The sequence below is a fragment of the Aquila chrysaetos genome, chromosome 7 (genome assembly GCF_900496995.4).
Source record: "Aquila chrysaetos chrysaetos chromosome 7, bAquChr1.4, whole genome shotgun sequence".
NCBI lineage: Eukaryota > Metazoa > Chordata > Aves > Accipitriformes > Accipitridae > Aquila > Aquila chrysaetos.
In genome coordinates, this window is record NC_044010.1 from 36,134,589 (window position 1) to 36,162,495 (window position 27,907).

General features: G+C 41.0%; 1 protein-coding gene across 3 annotated transcripts; it reads left to right on the plus strand.

Annotated features, from left to right (window-relative positions):
- The first annotated feature begins 4 nt into the window (after nt 1-4).
- Nucleotides 5-26,009, plus strand: RRP1B (ribosomal RNA processing 1B). Of its 3 annotated transcripts, none has more exons than XM_030020057.2 (16): nt 5-249; nt 5,768-5,868; nt 6,847-6,904; nt 7,624-7,709; nt 8,747-8,808; nt 11,004-11,133; nt 12,592-12,656; nt 13,199-13,362; nt 13,949-14,040; nt 14,883-14,980; nt 15,489-15,508; nt 15,928-16,053; nt 16,868-17,610; nt 20,553-20,699; nt 21,456-21,522; nt 22,643-26,009. In XM_030020057.2, exons 1-16 carry the CDS (start codon nt 117-119, stop codon nt 22,831-22,833), a joined length of 2,283 nt encoding a protein of 760 aa, XP_029875917.1. In that variant the 5' UTR covers nt 5-116; the 3' UTR covers nt 22,834-26,009. The 3 variants fall into 3 exon arrangements, with proteins under 3 accessions (XP_029875917.1, XP_029875916.1, XP_029875918.1); XM_030020056.2 differs by having other exon boundaries at nt 6-249; nt 13,946-14,040; XM_030020058.2 differs by having other exon boundaries at nt 7-249; nt 5,786-5,868; nt 13,946-14,040.
- The last annotated feature ends 1,898 nt before the right edge of the window (nt 26,010-27,907 follow it).

Genomic DNA, 27,907 nt, shown 5'->3' on the forward strand with positions numbered 1-27,907 from the left:
AGGCGGGCGACGGGGGGTGTCGGTGACGCCATCAGGAGGCGCCCGGCTCTCGGCTCGGCGCGGCGCGGCCGGGACGGGCCCTGACGGGACGGGCCCTGACGGGAGGGGGACAGGCCATGGCTCCCGCCGCCGTGCAGCCGCCCGAGATCCAGTTCGCGCAGCGGCTGGCCGCCAACGAGAAGCGCATCCGGGACCGCGCCTTGAAGAAGCTGCGGGGGTACATCGGCGTCCGGACCCAGCGCCCAGCCGGTAGGGCCCGGCGGGGGACGGGGGCGGCCCGGCGTGGCCCGGCTCGGGGGCGGTGGGGCCGACGGGGGCCGCAGCGGCGGGGGCCGGGGCCGGGGCCGTCAGCGGCGCGGCGCGGGCGAAGCGGCGGCCCCGTCATGCTGGCAGCGGCTGGGGAAGCACGTGTGGCGGAGAGCCGGGACCCGCCTCCTGTTCCCCGGCCTCGTCTGTCACCGCGGGGCCGCCACCTGTGGGGTCTTCTGGGGTTTCTTTTTTGTTGTGGGGTTTGTTGTTTCTTTTAATTTTTTTTTTTTTTTTACGCCTGTATTTCATCACGGAAAGTGTTTGCCTTGGTGATCCCGCAAGGACCAAGCACGCTGCCAGCAGCCCTTGGAGGAGCGGAGGGCCTTTCGGATCCTTGCCCATAAAGTTTCCCCGCGGTGGCCGCGGTCAGGCCGGGGCACAGCACCGGTTCAGGGGGCTGGAGGACTCGAGGAGGATCTGCTTGGTCCAGGGAGGGTCTTGCTGGCAGCGTTAACGGTGCCAGGTTCGGAGCAGTATAGTTTATACACTCTCACTCCCAGGAACACGACGTAAATGCACGGAGCTGATCCAGACTGAACCCAGCCCAGTGTAGGGAGCATACACTTTTATCTTCTGCTGTGCCGCCTGGTGAGGTGGTGTTTCTGTGACTGATATTCAGGAGCATTGGAGGGAATTGAGGAAAGCTTAGGAGTGTTTCAGCATTTGTATAGTTGCAGTCAACTCTCTGTTACCTGTTCAGATTACCTGGGTTACCTGTTAGCTCCACATTCATGGCATCAAAAGCTTTTTTCCAACAAGGCTTATTGTCCTCCTTGGAGCTGTGTACTGCTGCCTTAAAACAGCAGTATCCTGTGCATGGGCACTTCAGTGGTGTCCCTGGAGACAGTTTGTGTCTAGCCATACTAGTATGAAGCTGCCTGCACCTGAAGGTGCCTCCTGTGCACCCCTCTCCTCATGGACTCAAGTTACAAGGTCAGTCATAGCATTGTGTGAATGCATGGATCCAGTTCAGTAAACCTTCCTATCTGATAGGGAGCACGGTGCACAGATGCCCAAGAGATTCTGTGATGTTTCTGGACTGCTTTTTCTGGCGTGTTGTGTTGCAAGCTGGACACAACACGTGAGGGAAACTGGTCATGAGCATTTGCAGAGCACTGTATCTGACCTAGTAAACCTTCCCACAGCATTTGGGAAACTGGTGTGGAGGTTTATGCATATGCACTCCTTTGGCTTTGAGGAAGCCAGCCTAGATGTGGCACCCCAAGAGCTAAACTGAAACTGAAATGCTGGTTGAACCTGAGTTAATTCCTTGAAAAGACACTGGGGAATAAATGTTGTTTCTTCCCTTTACCCTCTTCCTTTTCCAAATAGTATTTGACCCATTAGCCACATTTGACATAGGGAAGAACACATAAGAACAGCCTTACAGAGTCAGGCTAGAGAGCCAAATAGCGCATTATCCCATTTCTGACAGTTACCATAGATCTAGGGGTTGCCTGGGGACTAGTAAGAGCAAGTGAGTGTACACTGTATTGCTCCTAAGTACTTTTTGAGCCTCCAGCTATTTTTAACTCTGGAGACTTCCTGAGATGAACATGGCTTCTCTCTGTTCACTAGTGCTCTGTGCATCTCATTGCAAAGTGCAGATTCCTTTACGTTTGTGGAAGTAACCTTCCAGATAGACAGGAGTGCCCTAACTAAGGGAAGAGGTTGCAGGTTAAGCTAATGCCTTAAGATATTAGGAAGCCACTGCAGGGAAATTATCAGTTGGGATGTGAACCTTTTGCATGTTAAAGTCAGCCCACCATGAAATGCAAATGAGTAGGAAGCAAGGGTGATTCATTTCCAGAGCTCTTAGATTTACTTACTGTTACGTACTATTCAAGCTAGTAATATTAAAACAAAGGTTAAATTCTTTGGACTTGGAGGGAAAGCATTATGTTCAGGAAAGAGATTTTTTTTTTAAGTTATTTATTAATTAGCAGTCTTATCTTCATCTAGTGTTCTGAGAGATGAGGCTCACATGTTAGATAACCCAGCTAGATACCCTAATTTGAACAGCTGAGAACTTGCTAACTTTTGGAAGAGGTGGTGGAGTTCACCAGATGTTCCGTCCAGTCACATGTTTCATAGGTAGACAGGACTGCTCAGTATGGTCTGTGCTAAGGCTGAATTATGGGTCATGCTGGGGAAACTTCTTCAAAGAGCTAGAGCTCTTAATTTTCAACAAGAAGTTAAACTCTGCAGAAGGCATAGAGCTACTGAAGTCGTGTGTTGTTGTGGTTTAAGCCCAGCTGGCAGCAAAGCACCACGAGACCACTCGCTCACTCCTCCACCCCGGTGGGATGGGGAGGAGAAATATAAAGAAAAGCTGATGGGTCAAGACAAGGATGGGGAGGGATCACTCGTGAATTATGGTCATGGGCAAAACAGACTGGTCGGGGGGAGGGGGGAACCAAAATCAATTTAATTTGTTACCAATCAAATCAAAACAGGATAATAAGAAGTAAAACCAAATCTTAAAACACCTTCCCCCACCACTCCCTCTTTCCTGGGCTTAACTTCACTCCCAATTTTCTCTACCTCCTCCTCTCCAGCGGCACAGGGGGACAGGGAATGGGGGTTGGGGTCAGTTCATCCCACGTTGTCTCTGCCACTCCTTCCTCCTCAGGGCAGGACTCCTCACACTCTTCCCCTGCTCCAGTGTGGGGTCCCTTCTGTGGGAGGCAGTCCTTCACAAACTTCTCCAACGTGGGTCCTTCCCACGGGCTGCAGTTCTTCACAAACTGCTCCAGTGTGGGTCCCTGCCATGGGCTGCAGTCCTTCAGGCACAGACTGCTCCAGCACAGGCTTCCCATGGAGTCACAGCCATCTTCGGGGGCACCCACCTGCCCTGGCGTGGGGTCCTCCATAGGCTGCAGGTGGGCGTCTGCTCCACTCTTAACCTCCACGGGCTGCGGGGGCATCACCTCCTCCAGTGTATCTCCTCCTCCTCCTCCTCCTCCTTCTTCACCGACCTTGGTGTCTGCAGAGGGGTTTCTCTCACATTCCAATCTCCTCCCCCGCTGCAGGTTCCCCTTCTTAAATCTGTTCTCCCAGAGGCGCTACCGCCGTCACTGACGGGCTCAGCCTGGGCCAGCAGCGGGTCTGACTTGGAGCCGGGGAAGCTTCCAGCAGCTTCTCACAGGAGCCACCCCCACAGCCCCTCCCCTGCTACCAAAACCCCACCACACCAACCCAAAACAGTGTGCAGATAGATGAGCTTGGATGAGCACATTATTCTGTGGAAATGGTGTGGCTTTTTTCTTGTTCGCTACCTTGAAAGAGAAGAAGAGCGTGCTGTACTGGGCTGAGAACAGGATATCTTTATAGAGACATTGGTAAATGAGTTGTTGAAAGAATAGTAAATAAAAGTAACTTTTAGTAAAAGAGGAATGATGGCTGGGTGGTTTCCTATCTGACAGAGCTGCACTTACTTGGGCCCAGATCTATAAAGGATTTATGTAATTTCCACTGAAATGTGCATGTGTGGATCTGGTCCCTGGACGTGATCTAGAATAAGAAAAATTGCAACAATTTTAATGATAGCAATGTCAAAACAGCATAACTCCCAAACAGAAATGCTAACAAGGCTTGCATTGAAGTAGCATGTCTTTGGTGAGTGGTTGTAACATTACTAATCCAAGTTCCCACATTGTAGGTAGGGACAGAGTTACAATTCAAGCCCTAAAACCAAAAACTCTCTCAAGGTAGGTTTAAGGTAAAGAAGGCCTTCAGTTTTGTGCACTGTGGTTGCTAATACTATAGGCTCAGGTTTTAAAATAACCTTGCCTGAATGATTATTATTATTTGCCAGTTGTGGATGATGACAGCAGGGCACATAAAGTTGAAAAATGGAAAACACAATCTTGAAACTACTTTTTGAGTGACCAGGATAAAAAGCTTGCTCTAAAACCTTTTGATCAGGGTCCTTTGTCAAATGGACGAAGGACTGCCTAGGACATTTTAAAAAGCCCTCTATGTATGAAAACCAACCCCATGGAAGTCTGTGTTCCCTAGACGGGGAAGAACTCCTGAGCCATCTTTATAGGTAGCAGCTGACATCCCCTGGACATAAGCCTGATGTCTGATGCTTCTGCAGAGTTAATGCTGTGTGTGAGGTTAAGGCTGCTTCTTACTGCTACGTGTGTAGCATATAATTCTGTTAAGAAATGTTAATTTTAATATTTCAATGAATATTAAATCAGTGAATCAAATTGTTTCATATTTAATCTTAACATTACAGCCAAATCTAAGTTAAATTTATAATTAATGCTTAATATTACTAGACATATTGCTTCCTACATAGCATCTTGCATATTTCCTTTGCTCAGCTCTACTTCCTTTCTTTTTAACCAAGCATGACTGTAAACAATTTAACTAACGTGTTTACAGTTTTTTGTCTGAGTGGAGAATGATGCAGTAGGGATAACTGCTTTCAAGTTACTTGGTCCAAGGAGGTGGTACTCAATTTAGATCTAGGACTGGGTCTCAGGCTTTTTGATTGGCAGACCCCTGAAAATTTTGCAAAAGTGACAGTGATCTTTTTGGAGCAAATTTGAGCTTACTGGAGACTATTACCTTTCTAACGTGATTTTTCTTGAAATTACTTGGGAGTACTTAATAGGCCATAGTTTGAAAATAGCTGTAGTCGGTTATTGTAGCTACCTTGTAACAGTATACTGTTATAATTTTACTTCCCAGAAATGTATTTGAAGTCATGAATAATCCAGTTTTTAAAATGTTCTTGAGCAACTATTACTGACAGTAAAATTTTATTTTCCATGTAGTACTTTCCTTCTGTAATGTGTGATTTTGACTAGAATGTGAATTTTTATACTGTTAATAGTGAAAATATGCTTTGCTGTTAAAATTCAGGTGATGCTGTATCTCAAGACTAACTGTAATGAAACTGTCTTTATTATAGTTACTCAGGCTCTTTCATTATACATTTTAATACAGAAATAAATGTGTTGACTGGTATAAGTTTATTCTATCAAAACAAGCCCGTAGTAAGGAACAGAACTATTGGTAAAGTGAGACTTTATTTAAAACAAACAAACAAACAAACAAAAAAACCCAAACAAACCAAAAAGCCGTGTCAGTTTTGTTTGATGATTTGCACATCACCTCTTGCAAAATTAGATACGATGGACTCATTAAAAATATCTTTCAGACTTGGTGCTAAAAATATGCCAGAGAGATTAATCAGAATTATCTTAGTATTCATCTCATCTCATCTGTGATTTCTTTGATGTCTTTGTTACTTGGGGACAAGGTAGAAGCTTACAGTCGTGGAATCACTGAACTGAGCCAAGTTGCCTTCCAGTTAGTGTGCTTACAGTAGGAACCGACGTTTACACAAGAGAATATAACAAAAAGAAGAAAGCAGGGAACAGAGGGAACTGCATGAAAATGTTTTGGTGGAAATGTTTTTTTTTTTTTCGTTTTCATTCAGACTTCTTCTGTACTGTAGGTGGCTTCAGCCAGGAAGAACTGCTAAAAATATGGAAGGGCCTGTTCTATTGTATGTGGATGCAGGATAAACCTCTGCTACAGGTAGAGTAACTGGTTTTATACTTGCTTGAGTGGGTCTCTTCTAAAATATGCTATAGGGATATACTAATTTAGAATAGTGAAAATTACCTTAGTGACTTTTTGCTCACCTTTTTTTTTCTTCTCCTGCTGCCCATATGTGGCATGTGCGGGAGAGGTGACTGTAACTCAGTGATCCTCACCATATGAACAGAAGCCTAAATGGCATCGTGTTTGGAGTCACCCTCTGAATGGCAGGTGTAGCTGTTTACCTTCCAAAACCAGCACTGAAATATATACTGTTATGAAGTTCATTGATTTGGTGGAACTAAGGTAGTAACAGTGGAAGTACTGTAGTAACAGTAGTAACAGGTTGCCCTTAACTGCAACTACAACGTATGTGCAACCTTTAATTAGCCTAGTTTGAAAGTTTCACACTTTACTTTCTTATGTTAGTTCGGTCGCACTTCCTCTGCTATCATCTTTGTCTCTACTGTGGACTTTTGTCAACTACTACCAGTTTGTCTCCCTACTTTCAGAAGATACCAGTTTTGGAGTACCAGATCTTAGTAGCCTCACTTAATCAGTTTTCAAATCGCTTGTCCGTTTGCATGAACAAGGTTTATCTCACACATAGCACAGAGAGCTCCGCTTACAATTAAGCTATATGAAAACAGTACCCCTAAAGTTTTACATCATTTATTAATTCAAATGCATGGGATTTTTCTCCTCCTTATTTAATTTTGTCTGCTGTCAAAAAGATGATTTTTGCAGAGATCTGGTGAAATGAACAGGGCTTGATACCTTTGAATCTTCTCTTACAACTAACCTAATCCCAGTGGAAGGATAACTGCAGTACTAAAGCAGCTATTAAGAGAATATTTTTCATTTTGAAGGATGTTTCATGATATTCATACTTCTCGCTGTTTTCAGGTTGTGTGTTAGAGTGAGGAGACCAAGCTCTGAACCTATGCTGTACTAACTATATTTATTTACCTTTAGGAGGAACTTGCAGACAACATCTCACAGCTTATCCATGTGATTCAGAACACAGAGGCTCGTAAGTACTATTTCATTATCTGATGCTTTGTAAGGTACTTTCATCTTTGGTGATTTTGAGGCCACTATCACGGTGTCAGAATACAGACAGCCAGATAGGGGTGCTGCTTTGTTGGGTTTTTTCTTTGCTTTTTATCCAACTGGTGTGTGTGATTGCATTAAGGAAAGCATGAGATGCAGTTTGTTTCTGGTTGTTGCAGGGTAAGAGTTGTGTCTCCAGTGTGATAAAGATGAGACTTTGCAGGGTGGGTAGCAAAGCAAACTTGTCCCCTTACTTTGTCATTCTGCATAGACTTGTTCCCTATATTTCCTACACAAAAAAACCTTTGTTTCATGAGCTGTTGAGCACCTAGTATTCAAAATGCGCTTGAAATAGAAAGCTGTGTCAATGACAAAACTTGCATGGATAGAAATGAGTGCAGAATGGATATTTTGTTCTAACTTGTGTGTATATACCACAAAATAGATACAAAGCTGTCCCTGTAATTACACTTGTATTTAAAAGTAGCTGTGTGCCTTTTCTTGTGTTCTGAAGTTTAATTGACTTGTCCTTGTACCTGTCTCAAGCATGTATTCCCATAGCTCTATTCCTGTTACGAGGCAAATCCCTAGGGAAATGCATCCCTTTCTCAAGTTGAAGTGATTTCTTGAGATTCTTTTAGGTTAGCAAAATAAACCGTTGTGCCAGACATGCAGATATTTTTTCTTACTCTCTTACAGGACACCTGTTCATTCAGACATTTTGGCAAACTATGAACCGTGAATGGAATGGGATAGACAATCTGCGTCTTGATAAGTACTATATGGTAATACTAACTCTCTTGCAGATCTTTTCTGTAAGAAAAGATGTGGTGGTTGTGTGCTGGAAGGCAGCTTTGCACATGCGTTTATGTATATTGTAAGAGAAGACAAGTGACTATCTTCTTGATGCATTGCAAGAGATACTTCTTTTAAAGGCTTTCACTCACCACTGCATATCTAAAAGCCATTACGGTTTATGTCATGCTGCAAGCGCTTTCTTGTTTGCCTTCCTTTATAACATAGTGATGTTTCTCATTGATTTCTTTAAGGAATATAAATACTGTCTCAGAGGACGCTGCCTCAACATCAGTTATTTAGATGAGACTGTTTAAAGACTTTTTTATGACTCTCTATAAAGTAGTTGTCACTAGAACCCCAACTTTCCACCACTAAAGTATCCACTGTAGTACATTCAGCCATCAGAATTCTTTCTATAGGAAACGCTATAGTAAAGCAAATAGTAAAATCAGTGGGAGAAGAATCTTAAAAGACCTACCTTTGTAAAGAGAAAAATGACATTAATCTTCTTCTTTGAAAGAAATTAATTGCAGGCACATTCACTGCTGGTTTTTGTTTCTTAGTGTCAGCAGAAACCAGGTATTTCAGTAAGTAAAGTGTTTTGAGGCAGTTTAATGTAGCTGTTTTACATATGGCTGTCTCAGTGCAAGTTTCAAGTAAATTAAATTATTATTGTTATCATCTGTCCCATATTGTTGTCTTCAGTTTAAGCTGTGAGGTTTTTTTAGATTTGGCAGCACTTAATGAGGAAATCAGGGTGATAGAGCAAGAGAAAGCTGTATAGTAGAAGTGGTCATGGATTTTTCTGGGCTTAGGATATGAAAATAGTTTATTGTCTTTTGAGCTTCACAGCATCCTTCCGTTGCTTGACATGATAGACAAGCCTGTCAAAATGTTGATAGAAGGACGCTGTCCACCTTGTGCTACGAAGAGATTTACTAAGAAGTCTATTCATATTACCGTCACAGTAACTCCTTTATCTGTTTTCATGAACAACATGTATAAAAAATTTTGTACTTTGCAGCTAATGCGTATGATTTTGAGGCAATCCTTTGAAGTGCTGAAAAGAAATGAATGGGATGAAAGGTAAGCAGATTTCTGAATGTAGTTGCATCATAAAGAAGTTGCCCAATTTACCTTCATCGAATATATTTTCATTTAATAGATCCTTTTTCTCCATAGATGGCACTGTCATGAAGTCTTAACACTAAGGCTTATTTGTTCTCCAGATCACTTATGTAGTTTGGAAATGAAGTTAGGTGTTATGCTTCATTGAGTTAAATACACACTGCAGTCGATAACTCTCATGTTCACCTAAGCCATTTAGTGCATGTTTCACAGAAAGAGATTTGAGAAAGTAATTCATGTATGCTTATGCAAAACCTGAACGCAGGAGCTTATCGTGTGGTATTCCAAGCAGTTGTGAAATATGAGGGCTCCAAATTTTTCATGGAGTTTGCTAGATCTGACTGATTCCGCCAGGAGAGCTATCACCTGTGGAGAGATTAGACAGGGAACCTGCATCCCAGAAAATACAGAAAAGGGATTTTTTTTTGGTTGTGTTGTTTTTCTGATTGGCTGTGACTTTTTTTAATTTTTATTTTACTGTGTTTAATCATGGTGACTTGTCTTTTGATAAGACAGAACTCTTTAATTGTAACCTGGCTTCCTGTTTGTTGTATACATCAGTGGTTTTGTTTGTATTTCTTCCATATTCTATCAAATGGCAAGTAATTGCAGTCATCTTGCTCTGTCTAGAGCTCTTGTGCCACTTCTAAGCTTGCTCTGTGTTTAAACTGATGAAGAGCTTTAAGTCTTTTAATTAAAAGTGCTTGATAACCTAGTGTTAAGGTTATCCTTTCTCTCTCTTGCCTTCTGAAATGTGGAATGCATATGGGCATGTTTTTGTGGAAATAGAAGCAAAGCTAAAGTACACCCCATCCCCTCTGTTCTACCTTAATTTTGCGTTGGGTAGATAAATGCCTGCAGGTTGAAGAGATGAAAATGCTCCTTGACAGGAATGGGAAGTGTGGGAGGAGGTTTAATAAAGCCAAAGCCCTTCGTCCCCACACACATTCCCGTGGCAGAGACATGGTCACCCAAACTGATCTCTGACAAGGTTTCTTACGGTGTTGGCCTGCCTTTTTCCAGCTTCGCTGGAAGGATGGCCTGGAGGCCCTTCAGCACCAGAGGAGGCAGTGTGGGAAGAGAAGATCATGATCCCTTTCTTTGCAGAGTGAGGGAGCTCAAGAGCTGCCTTTCCCTCCTAGGTGGAGCCTAGAAGCTGCCTAGCATGCCTTCAGTTTCTCTTTTCTTCTAAAATGCTTTTGAAGAAAGGAGTATTAAAGTAAAACTGAAATAATCTTTATGGTTTTGGAATGCTTTAAATTCTTTTTGGAACTGGAAACTGTTGTTCTGGGCAAAATCGCAGGAGGTACCACAGAACGGCAGAGGGGAAAGGGTAGAATATACAAAGCTTCACTTTCCTGAAAGATAGCAAGGATAGGCCTCCAGCGGGGAAAAAGCAAAAAAGTCCCAAGTGCTGCTTAGATGCAGCAATGACAGCATGTCTTTTTGAGCCATTTCACTCCAGCAGTATTTGTTAGTACTCCAGAAGTCAGTAACTGAACAGAGCCACAGTCCAACTTGTACACAGCTCAGTCACTTCTGGCTTGAGCTATTGGGGTGGTGATTTTTTTGTGCCTAGCTTAGCCCTTGATCTGTTCTTCAGTGTAGTTGTTTTGCTCTAAGGGACAGTGGGTAACATGCTTTAATGAAGGCAAAGTCTGCACAGTTGAAATGAATTTGAGAAGGATCAGTATTAAATTTAATCCTTGGGTGTGAACCAGAATGAAAATCATCTCATAAAATGGAAGGGTACGAGGTGTTGCCCATCAAGGATGGATGAATGTGACAGCTGTGTCTTCAGAATGCCCTGCTCAAATGGCAGAATCCCTCCTCCTACCCATCAATGATATGGCATAATAAACTTCAGTCCAAACTAAGGTGTGAATTTTAAAACAGTGATTGTGTTGAGTGGATTGTCTGATGCTACAAAATCATCTAGACTGTAAGGAGTTCTGATTATGGATGGATTTTTTTAGAAGTTTGCTTTTAAGATGTGAAAATTGGTCACTGGATTTATTTTTTATGAGTCTTGGATAGCCGTGTTAAAGAACTGGTAAAACTGTGAATGACTAGAGTTTGTTTTCAAAGCAAATAGAACATAACCAATTGAATATGAATATCTTATTCTTTTTTTTCCCCTTTTTTTTTTCCAGTCTAATTGAACTACTCCTCCAGCTACTAATGAAAGAAGTTATGGACCCAGACAGCAATGCTCCCACTGGGATAAAGTTACATTTCATTGATATCTATCTGGATGAATTGGCTAAAGTTGGTGCCAAGGAGGTTAGAAAATACATTGTAATCTTCTTCCCCATTAATGTTAACTGTGGCATGCAGCATTTTAAAAGAAATATAATTTTAGATTATGTATGTTTTAACAGTTTTAAATGTAACACAGCAACATTGAATAAGCATGAAGAAAGTGCCTTATTACAGTTTATGCTTTTACTTTTATTCATGTCTTAGTGTAGACTGTGAGAATACAGTACTTTCTCTCAAGTTCCTGAGTACTGGTATACTGCTCCAAATTGAGGTTGGAAATAACGATAGAAAAGTTAGACCATTCTCATTTGTTTGTTTCAACAGAAAGTACTTAACATCTTTTCCCTTGTGTGAACGTGTTTGCCAGTCTTTGCTTTTGCAAAAACTGACATAAAGCCTGCTCTTGGCTGATGGTGTAACACCTAAATAGAGGCAGAAAGTGAATGTTCAAAGTTGTCTAATATTTGCTTATTGTCAGCTTCAAACCTTATTGGCTGTGCATTAAGCAATTTACCCTCTACATCCAGTTGTTCATTTTGCTGATGACATCTGTCTTTCTCTGCTGTATATTGCTGTTTCAGTTGACCTTAATTGAGGTTGATGTTACAGTGATGCAGAGTTTAACAGCAACTGAAAGCTTGTTGCTGCAGCTGTTGCTTCTTCCAGAGTATTTCTCCTGTTACTCCACTAGGGCGAGCTGCCTGCTGCCCCACACTTCATTCCAGGCTTCTGCTCATTTACCTCCTCTTGTTTCTGGGATCTGACACATGTCCTTGCAATGGGCAAAGCTGTTAGCAATTTTCCATTTGTATTCTTTGCAGTCACTATTAAAAGTAATCCAGCCTGCAGCTTTTGTAGTTCTGGACTGGGGAGTGTGAGAGAGAAGATGTCTGCACAAGAGAAGTGCCTGCACTTGGAGCCCAAATAATTTCTGCAGCTCCACAGTCACAAAACCCTCATCCCATGGCTAAGCCACTCTGGAGAAGCATGGGGAATTAGTCCCCTAGACTATTTGAAATCGCAGCTGAAGCTTGTAAATTGAATTTAGGGAAGGATTTTTATCTTTAGTACTGCTGACAGTGTTTTTTGTCTAAGTGGTCCAGTTAAGAGAAACCCAGATCTTAGTCATGTCTGCTACAGACATTCTTTGTGAAAGAGCACAAAATTTTTTAAGTTTTCTCTGCCTCATGTTTCCATATCTAAAATAAGAAGCTTTGCTGTATTTCTGAACTCAGTAGATTAAAGTCTGCAAAGCAGTCAACATTTTTATAATGATTCCAGGGAATATCTGGAAGTTAGTGGTAGCAGTGGTAACAAAAAGTCACTGGATACTCCTGTCAGTTGGAATTAAGACACTATGCTGAAAGACTTTGACTTAACTTCTTAAAGAAGATTCCCCCTACACCAAATATTCAAGGAATTTGAGGATATGCATACAATGTTTCCTGTACTCATTATTTTTTCTTTATAATCGTACAGCTCACAGCAGACCAGAATCTCAAGTTCATCGAACCTTTCTGCAAAATTGCTGCCAAGTCAAAGGAGTAAGTTTAATGAAAGGATAAATATTTTTTTAAGAATTAAGAAATTCTGCATATACTACTCCACATGGTAATAAATGGATTGAAGAAGAGTCATAATATAACTTCAGAATGTAGAGAAAGAAGGGTATTTTACTAACGATGTGCACAGTAATTTGTGTTTATCAAAGCTATAGATAATCTTCATGGATTTATAAGAACTATAACAACTTCTGTTCGTTGATTTTGTCTGGTTATTTTTTTTTAAACATGCATAGAACAGCTGAGCTGGTTAGATTCTTTGTTGTTGTGGTGTACTATAGAGCAACATATAAACACAGTGAAATTTAAGAGGGGAACATTGGCAGGACACTATTTGGTTTAAAGAAGTGTTTGTTTAGGAAGTAACAGGTTCCTTTCCTCATCTGGAGAGCTAGATGCTCTTCCACTTTCTTCGTTCTTACCCATTTTCCCTGTATCCCTCAAATTTCCTTATTTTAATGTGAGAGGGGAGGGTGTGTATGCTTCTGCCTTTTGACTCTCATCCCTGCTCTCTTGTAATGCAGTCGATGTATGCTGCATGCTGTTGCCACTGGTATCTTTGAGATCATTGTGGATCAGTCACCCTATGCCATTGAGGACCTAATGAAAGAACTGCGTAGCAACAGTGATGAGGAGGATGTGTCTGAGGAAGACAAACAGGAAAATGAAGAGGTGCTTAAAACCAAAGGTGAGGAGGAAGTTCTAAATGGCTTTGGTAATACTTGCTAAGATTTAAAAATCTGTTTCTTAAAAATACATTTCTGCTCTGAACCAGTCAAACATACATTCAAGGTGTTGTAAGGATAATTGTGTTTTCCAGTCTTCTTTTCAGATGTGCTTAAACAAAGTGACTCCAAAAGAACATGTCACAAAAATCAGTGGTCTCTATAAAACCAGGCAATATCAGCTTTCTGCAGCAGCGCCAGATGATAACCCAGTCTGGCTTTTGGCTCTTGGATGTCCATAACATTTTTTAAGAAGATGAGGTTTTGGCCTTCTGTGGGAGTTTTAAATTAAAAAAAGGAAAAAAAAAAAAGCTGAGCAGGAAGGTTTTCAATCCAGATATACTCTGGTACAGAGGCATTTTTTTAAAACTTGCTCAGATAATGCCACAGTTGTGTATTGCATAATGGTGGCATAAAGTAGTTAAATCCGTCCAGGCTCACAAGATCGCATGAAGAAAAATGCACCTGATCTTCTGTCTATCAGAGTAGGGTGTGCTATTGGTTTTTACAAACTAAACGTTAATATTCAGTCTTTTTTTATAATAGCAGACCGATGTTTGTCAAGAAAATCAGTGCAGAGCTCTGAAAAAACAGAGGATGTTTATGAAAATGCGGATGATGGTATCGGGACTGTTCTTCAGGTTTGTGGCTTGCTTCCTCTGTTATTGATACTCTCCCTCTTGTTTTCTTTTTTCCCATCCCTTTCAAGAGGTACAGAAGTAAAGGCTGTTAATCGGATAAACATGTTACAAAATTTTAATCTCCTTCTGCTTTAATGTAAGGTGGTATTTATGTAATGTGTACTCTGTGAGTGGTTTAGAAGAAAATAAATCTGCGTCTAATTTGTGAATTCTTCTTTCCTCTCTCCCATATCTTCTTTTTTCTGCTCCGCCCTTCCTGTTTCAAGAGTTCAAAAATGTGCAGTAAAAGCCAAGTCACTGTGGGTGGTGAAGCAATCAGCCTAAGTTTCATTGAAAATAAGAGCAAAAATAATGGATGATGGGATAAGTAGGAGAGAGGGTAACATGTTGCAGTTTGGGTTTTTTTAGACCCACTTCCAGTGCAGTGTAGTGTTTTTGACTGATCCACCCATCAAACACATATGCAGGTAGATACGCTTCATGCATCTGTGGCTTTTATCAAGAATTAGGTTATGACACACTTTAAATTTGATATTTAGCTAAATATTTGTGGGAGTTTTGAAGTGGATTGGCTTCTCTTGAGTAAGAATTAAGGTTAGGAATGTTTGAGAAAGTGGTACTGAGTTCAACTGTTCTGTTAGTGAAGCAACCATCTGTAAAAGTCAGTATACATGTGTGAAGGGGGCTTAAATTTCAACAGAGGAAAAGTACTTTGTGTTTAAAGGAAGTGACTGTTTAAAGGATGTGTGTGCTATTTGAAGTGTTGATAACATGAGTTGTATTGGGTTATCTTGCATAAATAAGCTAACTAAGAAAGGCTGTATCATACTTTCCTCCAACAGTTTGATTATAAGGCTGTTGCTGACAAACTCTTTGAATTGGCGAGCAAGAAAAATACACCTTCCCTTAACAGAAAGCGTCTGTACAAGCTGGTCAAAAAGTGAGTTCTGTTGAAATACACCTTGCATATGCACCTTGTGCTAAACAACTTTTACTTTGCTTTCTCTCCACCCTCGCTTGTCCTGGTGACAATGTCATGAGAGCAGGCTTGTCTCGCAGCCCTGGATAACATGAACAAGGTGCCTGAAGCCTGTGCTACTGTTCCTCATTGGTACTAGACAACTGCAGCTAGCTGAGGTCTATCTGCACTGGGTGGATTTGTACTGCAGGATGTGACATTAGATTGTGTGTGATGCAAATTACAGATATGGGAGAAGTGTTAAATTGTTCTTTTCTCAATATTTTCAGTGATTTGGTTTGAGGTTTTGGATTTCTGAGGCAGATCTCTTCTGGAATGAGCTCTTTGTAACTTCCTGTGTAAAATATGTTGTTCCTATTTTGACAAAACCATAGTAAGTACAGTGACGCTATGGTGCTAGTGTAATTATTGGTACTAAACCAGTAATACTGTTTTGTTTCTCCTTCTCTCCCTCCCTCCCTACCTCCAGGTTCCAGGACTTAGCAGAAGGTAAGGACTGAGCAGCATACAGAGACAGTAGTTTCTTTCCATTAAAGGGTATATTATGTTCTTGTACAATGTGTATTACAAATCTTTTTTTCTTTTTTTTTTTAATGTGTATTTCAAGAATATGTTTTGGGGGTTTGGTTTTGGTTTTTTTTTAAATCTCATTAAGACACATTACATATTTTTGGTGAGTTGGCCAAATCCCCTTCACAATTTGAGCAACCCTGTACTTTGTCCTTAAATGAAAGATGATTATTTTTACTTAAACAAATAGGAATCACTCATATGAATTTCTTTCAGGTTGAGTGGGGAACCAGGAGTTAGTTTTCTTTCTGTGGGAGTTATGCTGTATATGAACAGATTAACTGTTCATAGAAATAGAACTACTAGTTTTCAGATACATTATCCTTCCTCCTCAACAGGAATCTTCCCCCAAGATTTTCCTGAAGATGTTTCTACAGATGAAGACGATGATGAATTCAGCAGGGGAAGGCGAAAGAAAAAAGCTGTCAAGCCTTGGGAGAAAAACAACTTGGAAAAAATAAAAGGTAAGGCAAGATTAACCTTTGGAAGAGAGACAATCTGCAGTCATTTGTGTAATTTGGCAAAGTATCAGATATAAGCTGTTCTGAAGAACGCAAACCTGTTGTTCAGGATGTGTGTGATTTGTATCATGTTGCGATGAAGGTTAAATGCGAAATTAAGGGCTCTTTGAAAGTGGTGGGAATTTTGTTACCAATTCTGAGGCAAGCATCACCTCAAAAACTTCAGTCAAAAGTAGAACTGGAAGCAGTTGTTCGCATTGCTCCATCAAGCAGTTCCGTTTACTGTAGGAAAACAGAAGCATGTCAGTCTTCTTAAAATAAGATGACTGTTGGAATACAGGAATTTGGGGGTGTTTCTGGAAAGGTGAAGACACGTGCAAGTATCTCTAGCATCACAGCTTATATTGACATGGCACATGCCCAATCATACCAAAAATACCTCACCAAACTACTGAACCCCTGAGTTGCCCTTCTGATGGGCTTAACAGGTGGGTAATGACAACTTTTTCTAGCCATATTGTTATACAAAATAGGGTTACCACGGGGAATGGCTTAGATGTTAGCTGTGACAAGGCAAGATCAGCAAAATATTAATTAGGCCAGGCATCAGAGGAATGCAATGTCGTGGCCAGCTGTCATAGTAAAACTGTTGTGCTGGCTGATAGCAGGAAAAGGGTATGCCTATTTTAAAAGAAAAGGGCGGGAAAAAAAAAAAAAAGAAAAAAAAAGAATAGAATAGAATTCAGAATTCAGTTGTTGTAAGTACCATTGTGTTTCACATCTGTGTTATATGGCATTCTTTTTGGGGTGGATTTAGAGGATGAACAAGAGATGTCAAGTGCGAAGGAGGAATCAGTGCCCCAGAAGAAGAGGAAAAAAAGGAAGAAGAGGGACAGCCCAAGTGCTGATTCTGGAACAGCTGATGGAAATTGTGAGGAGGGAATAGCTGAAACATCTGGGTCTAATGTTTTTAGCCTGGGAATGGTGCCAGAAAATAACAAGGAAAGGAAGAAAAAGAAATTGCTAGTAAATGAGGCAAATGAGACCACAAATGTAGCAACTGACACCAGAGAAAATCACAGTATCTCTGCACAGAACAGTCTGACTGATGCAGAACAGAGTAAAAAGAGTCAGTTGAAGAAAATGAATCCAAAAGTGCAAAATGTTCCTGTAAAACCTGCATGTCAGAATGGACCAGCTAATGCCAGTGAGGCCGAGGATGTCAGCCCATCTGTCACACTGTTAACTCCTAAGGTTGTGAAAAAGAAACAGAAAGGAGGGGCTGTCTTAATGAATGGGGATACCAGTTTGCAGCAAACTGACATGAAATCCAACAAGGAGGGCTTGCTGGGGACCCTGTCAGGAGATGCAGACTCTGAATCTGCGCCATCCAGAAAGGTCAAATTGAAGACAAAGACAAAGCTAGTTGGTTTGGAAGGGATGAAAGTCCCCAGCCAGAAAGCAGCAACCTTGAAAAAGAAGAGAAAAGTAAAAGAGATGCTAAACTCTGTCGAAGCCAATGGAGTTCTGGAGACTGCATGCAAGAAAAGCAGGAAGGGGGTACGTATATCTCATTCTTTTCTCTGCCTTCTTCATGAACTGCCAGGCTTGTTTTCAAATTTGGCTTTAGCTTTCTGAGTGCGGGGCTTCATGGGCAGGGCACGTTCTGATGTAATCATGCATTGTCACCAAAAAGAACTCAATTCCCCAGAAGTCCACACCCACTGCCACGGTCTTATACCCTCCTGTGTCCTGTGCAATGGCACTAAAGCCTGTGCCAGCTACTCAGCTGGAATAACTCACCTAGCTGAAACTTGGGTTGTTAGGGTACGGGGTTGTCTTTTTTTCTTTTTTTTTTCTTTTTTTGGTCCCTGGGTTAATTATTCTTTTGCATTGGGTTTCTGGTTGAGCTTACAGTATGTTCACAAAGGCCATATTTTGGCAAAAGGATGAGAATGGAAAGATGGAACATCCCTTTTTCAGCAGCAGCAGCACACACTTAGATTACTATAAGCTTCTTGTGAAATTGCCCACAGAAATTCCAATAGTGGCTTCTTTTGCTAGCTCACTTCTCCATCTTAAACAAATTGTTAGTGCTGTATGGGGAAAGTATTTGGGGAAAGAGCAAACAGAGAATATGACACTGTGACCTTCAATGTCATCAATGGCTGTATGATCACATTTGTGAGTGGTCCAGTTTCTTGTAAAGACAATACTGGGGTTTTTTGCTAGGAAGGTCTATTGTAGCCTTCAAAAATGTATGTCTTGGAGTTTGGGAACAAGCTAGTTTTTTTCTCCCCTCTACCTCCCACCCCGATTTTCTTCTTGGCAATAAGTAGAATAGGGTTGATTTTCCTCAGCGATTTGAGAGTCAAGAAGCATTTTGCACTGTATATTTTTGGTAGCGTGGCTAAGAGAGTGAGTGCAGGGGTTCTTCCCTCTCCTGCCACTGAAATTCTTTTAACTGCTCATTTCCTGTGTGTATATTCACCCTAACACATTTAGGGGTTCAATTATATTCTTGGAAATCTTGCTGACAATCTCACTTTGGTGGAAAGAAAATTCATAAAGCATAAATGAGATTCAGAATACAAAAGAACTCCATCTTCCTCTGACTAAAAAGTGCATGTTAGTAGCTCACTTCTGACTTAAGTTTAAAACTATATGATTAGTTAAGTAGTGCAGCCTCATATATGAACTTGATATAACCACTCAGTCCTTCAAGGGACAAAAAATGTATTTTGAAACATTGCTTAAATAGTATTAAAATAGCTTTGACATTTTATATTTTTTGATGATAAAATACTGAGAGGGAAGAACCAAAACATTGCTCTCTCCCCAGCATGCAAACTGTGTTTTTCTCACTGCAGGGCTTCCAAAGTAGGACCCATTGGCTTTGTCTCCTGTTGCCTAAATATTCCGTGTTGCATACCTCATCTTTCTTTCTCTATAAAAGTTTAGTTTCTGAGAAAGTGTGATTATGCCACACCCACCTCCATTTGTAAAACTTTGCTGCTGCAACTGACAAACAGGTTCAAAGACCCACCATAGATTCAAGATAAAGTTCCTGCAAGCTTCGTGGAAATTGGCACAAATTAGCGTGGTCACTGAGGGAAAGGCAACAGCATGACCCCAGCACTTGTCTGTTGGCTGGCTGGCCAGTCAGTGCACAGGCTAGCAGGCCACTCTTCCCATGTGTAATTAGAACTAAAGCATTTGCTGTTTCTTGCGCAGTCCAGGTAGCTGTGTGTATATGTGTGTGTTGAGTGGGAGCTGGGGGACGGAGACAAGGAGAGAAATTTGGAAGTTGAGTCAGGAGGAGAATGTGAGTATTGGTATAAGAAAGAAGAGGGCAGGGTAAAGCTAAAATGCACAAATGTAGAGGAAATTAGGCTTTTCTAAATTTGTTTTCATTGCTTGCAAAATAACATGTTGTTTTATTTCCTGGTTTTACTTATGTAATACTGGTCTTTTGCCCAGAAATCATGAGGGGCATGTTTTGATTCTTAATTTCAAAGACAACACGCCCCTTCAAAGAATTAGCTTCAAATATCGAGAGGAAGGAGGAGGAGGAGAAGGGGGAAAAAACAGACAAGTTCAGCATTATTTCACAGTTGTCTCCAGAATTCAGAAAGCTAAAAGACTTATGCTTTTTCACTTTATTTAAAGCAGAAGTGATTTTCAAATCAAAAGAGGCCATATCCCCTGAGCATTTTCCACAGCATGGCTGCGAATTGCTTTCAGAATTTCACATCTATAGGTTGATGTGAAGCATAGCTGAACTTCCCCTCGCAGTAGTCTACAGATACCTGGAGCCCATAGATGACAGATTAGAAAGCTCTGGAGTGGTGCACTACATTAGTGGCACTGCCAGTACAGGTCCTAAGAATTGCCTTGTGCTGGAGAGGATTGCTTTAAATGGCAATCCTCAGTATGAATTTGAGGCAGCAAACTAGTAGCAATACACAATAGCTGGATTTCTGAGAGCATAGACAGACTTCATGCTCCACTTTTTTTTTCTCCAAAGTCTCTATCTTAGCCTAAAGCTGGGTTTTTTCATTAGTTGGATAACTTATGTATCCAGAGGTACCACAGAAGAGATTTTGCTTAAGGGCAAGCTAAAAAAAATCAGCACTTGTGTGCAGAAGAGCTGGGTCAATTGTAAGGCAGCCTCATGCACATAAAGAAAACATGTTTGTTTGCACTCTGATGGGCCGGGCAAATGTATTACAAGTTCTTCATTCTTTGCTTTGCAAAGACCTTCCTGTTTCTGTGCAGAGCTTGCCTTAAACTTCTATTTTCAGTCATGCTAACAGCAAAATTAACTCCTGAGAGTTAACCATGATGATTAGCTTACGTGAGTACCAACTAGCACTCTGTCAGCTGTGGCAATATTTACAGGAGCCACGTGTGGTAAGCTCTGAGCACTGATCGCTGTACTAGTACGGTTAACTACAGTACTTTTATACTGAGACCATTTTTTTTCTTTCCCTCCTTTATAGGAAAGCAGTGCTGCTCTATCATCATTAAAGAAAAAGAAAGCAAAACCAGGAACTGATTTTGTAAAATTTGAAAAATCAACTTTACCAAAGCCAGTATTCTTCAGGAAAGCCAGAAGCACCATCTCTTCCACCAGGGCATCCATGCAGGTAATGTGATCTCACAGATGGCAGCTGAGTCTGGGCACAGGTCTCCTTCCAAGCTTCCTATCCCAGCAAAGGGTTTGACCTCACTCATGCTGTCTCTTCCACTCTGCATTAGTCTCCTAGCACGGGCAGATAAAACTGGAAATGCCGTTGCATTTCCTTCTAGACAGAGTCACACATGGCTCCAGAGTTTCAGCAAATGAGTTGCAGGCATCTTTAAAATCTCTTCTTCCTTCCCCCCTGCTTTCAAAAATACCTTCTTGTTGAAAGGACATCATTCTGAACATGCTCGTTTTGCAAGAAAGCAAAAGCATAAACTGACTTTCAGTCTTGCTAAAGGACTTTGAGCCTCCATTTCTTCCCATTGTGGAGGCTGGCAACAGTACAAAGCTTCAAAAGACTGCTCTCTTTTCTAAACCTTTTTAACATACAATATCTTTTCAAGCCCTTTTTGCACTTCAAGGCCTGAGTGCAGTGGGACCAGTGTATTTAATACACAAATATCTTCTTGTTTGTTGTTAAATTACATAATGACATTAAGGAGAGTATGTGATTTCTCTACAAATGGAATATGTTTGCTTTTGGCTAGAAAAACAGTGCTGTCTTAACAGGGGTCACTGCTAGAGGACTGGGGGAGTTCTAAATCAAATGAAGGGAAGTAAGCTGCTTTGCATCAGTTTTGATGGGATGCAGGTAAAAGAACTCGTAGCATTGCCTCAGAAATCTTATTTCATTTCATGTCTTTATTTTGCTTTATAGCTGAACAAGCTGCAGTCATCCAGCTCCAAAAAAGTCACGTTTGGCTTGAATAAAAACATGACTGCTGGTGAGTCTAATACATCTGTGTGTCTCCACACTCTCTCTTGTAGCCAAGGAAGGGGGAAGCTGTACTCACTCATACACACCTATACTCTTCACCTCTCTAGAACAGGATGATTCTGATCCTTTTTTTGTCTCAATATTTGTATATAGTTTATAAACCATCTTCAACTTCCTGTCCAGAGGAGATGGTAAGTTTAGGACATTTGGCCCAACAGCTAGACTTGCAAGATTCCAGGGTGCTGCATTACTGACTTGCAGATGGAGCCTTACAGATAGAAAACAGTGCAGCAGAGCGACAAACTCCCCTTCCTGAGCCACCTGTTCTGCCAGGCACCTCTTAGGGAAAAACGTGCACTTCACAGTCTTCATTGCTCACTTCTGTTTCCCAGGACAAAGGTGCTGATATGCTGATGAGTTCAGGCTGTATAATAGCAAAGTTTCATTTTTTTCTTGGCTGCCACTGATTTATTATTGGTAATGAGTAGATAAATGTCAGTTCCCTTCTGGATCTCACATGTAAGCAGACAGTGTCTTCCCTATTAAATAAATGTCTTGCTACATAGCATAAAAGTTTATTCCATGTATTCATTTAGCATTTTTTCTGGTTTTTTACTCTCTGAGGTGTGCTATAGGCCAAGTTCAAATGGAGAATAGTGGGTTTTGATATATGTGTTTATGTTATTGTAATACAGCTGCACAAAGAGAACAAAAATGCTTACCTGCTGGCAGAAAGGATAACCAAGAGTCTCTAGAACAGTGCTGTTCAACAGTCAGAATAGAGCCACTTCTTACCCATCACCAGCTTTTAAACAAAAGTGTGGTGGTGTTCAGGATAGCTAGAACACTTGTTCCTGAGTCTCTGGTGGTCTGTGAAACCATGGGGAATGGTTCACAGCCTCTCTGTGGATTGCAACAGACCCCATTCTCCAAGGGTCTCTTCTAAGAGATGTGCTTCACCACCATCTCTCCATTTTTTTCTCAGTGTCTTATGCTTCTGATCTTTAGTGATGGTCTTAAGGATCTAAGGCAGACTTCCAGGGTTGGACAATCCCACAATTGATTGACATGCCCAATTATTCCATGGGGTGGTATTTCTTTTAACTTGTTTGCTTGCTTTTCAACAGAATTTAAAAAGACTGACAAAAGTATATTAGTGAGCCCAGAAGGACCCTCCCGTGTGGCTTTCAATCCTGAACAGAAACCCCGTCATGGGGTGCTGAAGTCACCCACAGGTACCCCAGCAGGAGAGCCTCAAATGAAGAAACCATTTACTGTATCAGCTAAGAAGAGACCAGCTACTATGGACTTCTTTTAAACCAACAGATGTGGCCTACTTTTGTACAGGACATTTTGCTAACCTAGAATGTTCTCTGGAGGTATTTTGAACTTCCTTATTTTTTTAAGTTAATACAAATTGTATATACAAAATTCTGATTGTGACCTGGGACATCGCTATTTTGACACCACTTCAGCTGTATCTTGAAATACTTGTTTTGTCTATTTACAGAAAAGAAACAAAATCCAATCTCTGCTCAGGTTTGGTCTACAAAAATAGGGTCTTTGCCCATGTCATTTCTGAGAGACTTGTTCATTTCGTTAAGGAATATTCAGGGTTTGATTGTTCTGGTGATTTTTTTGAGCCAGTTTAAGAAAACTTGCACTTCATGCTATTAAACTGTCTTTCACTGGACAGGGCTTAAAATGGAAAAAGACACTGGACAGGGCTTAAAATGGAAAAAGACAATGTAGATCTTAAACCTAGTAGTTGTTCATGCATTTTAAAATTTTACGCCATCCTTTTTCCTGTGTCACCTTTGGCATCTTGCTAATTCTTCTTCTGGAAATAATGATTACCTCATGTCTCTGTTTAATAACAGCTGCACTTGGATAGCTTCACAGATATAGTAAGCAAGCTTTCCCTGGGATAATAAATGCCTAGCTGCTCAAGTGGTCACTGTTGCAAGTAAACCTTCACAGCTGGTTGCCTGCTGAGTTGGGAACAGTCACCACATTATTTTCAGTAACACAAGTGCCAAAGCTGGCTTATGCTTCTCATATTGTAAGCTGGCTTCTTCTCTTTACTGTAACTGATATAATGCACTCGCACAGGAAAAATCTTTGATATTTCCAGGTCTTCTCCCTGACCCCCACTGCTGTCTTTCCTGAAGGTCTGACAAGACTCCTAGTTTTTTTTCTTTAGCAGCTGGTGTCACCACATTTTACCAGAACTTGGATCTCATTTAGTGAATGAACCTCTGATTGTCCTAAAGGGAGCTAGATCAGTGTAGTGCATCTTTGGTTAGGACACACATCTCTCTGTAAAAGCTTTGGTGCCTCTCAATACAGGGTAAAACTTGACAGCCCAGACACCTTGGTTTTGATTTTGATGTAGAACCAGAAGAATTCTTCTTGCAGCATTTCCTTGCGTTAAGTTTTTATTTGGATATTTTATTACTACTGTGCATGTTTTGTTTTTTCTTTGCTGCTTTGGTAAAGAATGAGGTGTACTTCTGTGAGAGACCGTTGATGTATTCTGAGGGGTAACTATGAGGAAGGGGAGAGCAAATGAAAATAAAAAACTTTTTTGATACGGTTAGAAGTTTTGCTTATGCGAATGAGGCAAAGTCTTTGCAGCAGATCTCTGCGTTAGAGCTCAGCTTCCAAGCACGACCTGGTGCGAAAGCAAAGCTATTCATGAAGTTTCCCACCAGTTACTTCTGTGATCCTATAAAAGAGAGGGTAAGCCTGCTTCATTACCTTGGCTTGTGTTAACTAGTAAACATTTGGCTACTTCAGCCAGCAAAGTTAAATTTTGTGACATGATATATTTGCATACTTCAATACTACTTTTTACCAGTCTTTGATGCCGACTGTCCTCTGCCAGATCACTCCCTGTAAGCAACTGGATTGAAACTGCTCTTTCATAGCTCATCTAGAATTTCTTCAATATGCTTGTGTATTTGTAGATTGCTGGTTGGTCTCAGTTCCTCAATTCTAATCCGTGCCAGTTCTTCCACTAAGTTTGGGACAGTCCATGGTTTGTGGCACTGCCAGAAAGTCGTTTTGCTCTTGTCTTTTCTCATTTAATTTGGTTTTGGTATAGTTTGTATTGGTTTGACTGATCGGTAAAGAAATCTGGAGAATACATCTGATAAAATTAATAATACTTGCTGTTTGAGCAATTGTTGTTCATTTATTTTTTAAAAAAACTCATTGTATATTAGCATAATGCATTTTTTTTACAAGATGATGGTAAGTAGGATTTAACAAAGACTATTCAATATGTTGTACTGTTTATCTTGTACTGTGGGTGAGAAGTCTTTGTGGAATATGCATAAAAGCATTTGTATGTGCATGGTTGTTAATGCATTAGATTGAAGATGCCATATTCCTCTAAGGATATAGATGCAAACAATCAGTAGGTGGATCTGGTATGCACAGAAAAATCCAGGATCAGGACACATTGGGGTTTGGTTTTGTTTGGTTTTGCTTTTAATACATACAACCTTTATGGAAATGTACTTAAATGGTTCTCTGGATCTTTTTCTATTGGTTGTGGGTCCATTGAACCTGTTGCTTGTCCAAATATTTTGTTGCCCACAGTGCTAAATGGAGAGGGCAGAAATGGCAGTCAGTTTTTTATCTAAAATGTTAGTGATGTGATTGCTTGTTGGGATTCATGCATAATCCATCTGTGCAATGAAACTGGTGGAATGTTCTGTAAGTATATGTTTGTGGTGTGTATTGTCTTCAGTGGTGTCTGGAATTTCATTCAGGACAACTTCACAAACAAAAACCAAGCACTGTCAATGCAGTTTAATTGACATTGCTGGGTTAAATTAAATACGTTACCAAAAATATTTGGATAGTGAAAATTCTGATAAACATTGAAGGAAAAAAAAAAGGAGAAGTAAATGTAACGTCTGGGATATCCACTGCACAGACATGATAGTACTGTAAGGAGAGATGTATCTATAGGAAGAGAGAAAAGAAAAATTGATCTGACCTGTTTGATGTCGCTTCATAGGATCTTTCATAGTGTTATTCCAACTCTGCAGCTGCCCATCATGCTCTGAGTCAAAGTAAGTTAATATGGCATACCTTTTAAAGGACAGTATTTTGTAATGATTGTCTCTGCATTTTTGTTATGAATCAGATCAACTTTGTACTTCTCAAGCTCTAATAGTTTATAATTCTTTATAGCTTCAAGAGAACTCAAAAGCACAAAACGAATTCAGCAAGGCAAGAAGTTGAAATTACACTGAAATTACTGGGTATGCAAGATCTTTTATAGTCTGTCAAAGCTATGTGACTTGGAAAGCATCAAATGCCCTTTTTGTCATTTATTTCCTGTGCTTGGACTTAATTACAGGCAGGAAAAAAAATCCATGTGTCATTTTATGTACCTCTGCAACAGCATTGTTAATACAAATACAGTGTCTAAGCATTACATCATTTACTCTAGTCCAATAAACCATCTTTTTTTGTGGACATTGTATTTTGGATAAATTTGTAAATTTGGGGGTGGGTGATAGGAGCGTAGTATCTAAGGGGCCATTTGAAAGTATAAAGGAAGTTTTTCTTGCATGCGTGCACACGCTCTATTTTATTCTTACTGTAAAAATACCCAAAACTGATGAAGACTCAGATACATGTCAGAAGTGAGTAGGGATGTGGTAGGATACACCTGTTCATACACCTTGAGCTTCTGACTTTTCTAATTGGCCATAGAATAGATACCAGCAGCTGAAAGATTGCTCAGGATATACAAAGCAGATCACACACAGTCATTCCTTGACAATTAAAATTGGTAATGGAGGTGATAATGTGGCGAGAGGTGTACTTGAAAAGTGTAATTGTGCAAGTGCCAAAGTATGTAAGAGATGGGCACTCAAAGGCATTTGCATCTTCATTAGAAGCAGCACGCCACATGGAGTTACTTCCGTACAGGAATCACACACACAGTATTGCGTCTCCATCTCGGGTACTGACAGGCACAGCAACTGCGCGGGATCAATAAAAAAATGAATCATGTTTTCTTGACAGGCACAGGATTTTCAGAAATGCAAAAAACTTTATTCAGACAAAGAAAAGTGACCTATCCACAGCAGTGGCACTAGTAAAATTAAAACATAAATTCTCAGGTAAAATGAAAACAGACTTCCTTCAAAACAAAGTCCTGTAAAAGTGACATTCTTGTTACATGTTTAAAAAATTCACACATCTAAGTTTCTAGATGGTAGTATGTTTTGACTGTGTTGAAGACCATAGCGATAGCATACAAACATAAATTAAGTGCGTGCTGCATGTGCTTGTATTATACATGGTGTCAGGTAGAAGTCCTCCTTTGTAGTTTAGCTGTGGGGCCACGATATGACTTACTTATTGCAGTACCTTATGCCACCTTTGTGCTGTGTAGGATCTTAGTCTGTGCTGTACAGCAAAACTTGTAGTGCCTGCCCTGAATGCACTGCAAGGGGTCGTTTTAAGATTCGATGCCCCTCATGATTCTTCATGGAATCCATGCGAGCAGGTTGGACCTGGATTGGCATTCAGCAATCCATACTGGCTAGTGTTTCATAGATTCATAGAATAGTTTGGGTTGGAAGGGACCTTAAAGATCATCTAGTTCCAAGCCCCCTGCCATGGGCAGGGACACCTTCCACTAGACCAGGTTGCTCAAAGCCCCATCCAGCCTGGCTTTGAACACTTCCAGGGATGGGGCATCCACAACTTCTCTGGGCAGCCTGTTCCGGTGCCTCACCGCCCTCACAGTAAAGAACTTCTTCCTTACATCTAATCTGTGTCTACCCTCTTTCAGTTTAAAGCCATTACCCCTCATCCTATCACGACATGCCCTTGTAAAAAGTCCCTCTCCGGCTTTCCTGTAGGCCCCTTTTAGGTACTAGAAGGCTGCTATATAAGGTGTCCCCAGAGCCTTCTCTTCTCCAGGCTGAACAACCCCAACTCTCTCAGCCTGTCTTCATAGGAAAGGTCCTCCATCCCTCTGAACATCTTTGTGGCCCTCTTCTGGACTTGCTCCAGCAGGTCCATGTCCTTCTTACATTGGTGTTCCCAGAGCTGAATGCAGTACTCCAGGTGGGGTCTCACGAGAGTGGAGTAGAGGGGGAGAATCAGCTCCCTCGACCTGCTGGTCACGCTTCTTTTGGTGCAGCCCAGGATACGGTTGGCTTTCTGGGCTGCAAGTGCGTATTGCTGGGTCATGTTGAGCTTCTCGTCAACCAACACCCCCAAGTCCTTCTCCTCAGCGCTGCTTTCAATCCACTTATCACCCAGCCTGTGTTTGTGCTTGGGATTGCCCCGACCCATGGGCAGGACCTTGCACTTGGCCTTGTTGAACTTCATGAGGTTTGCACGGGCCCACCTCT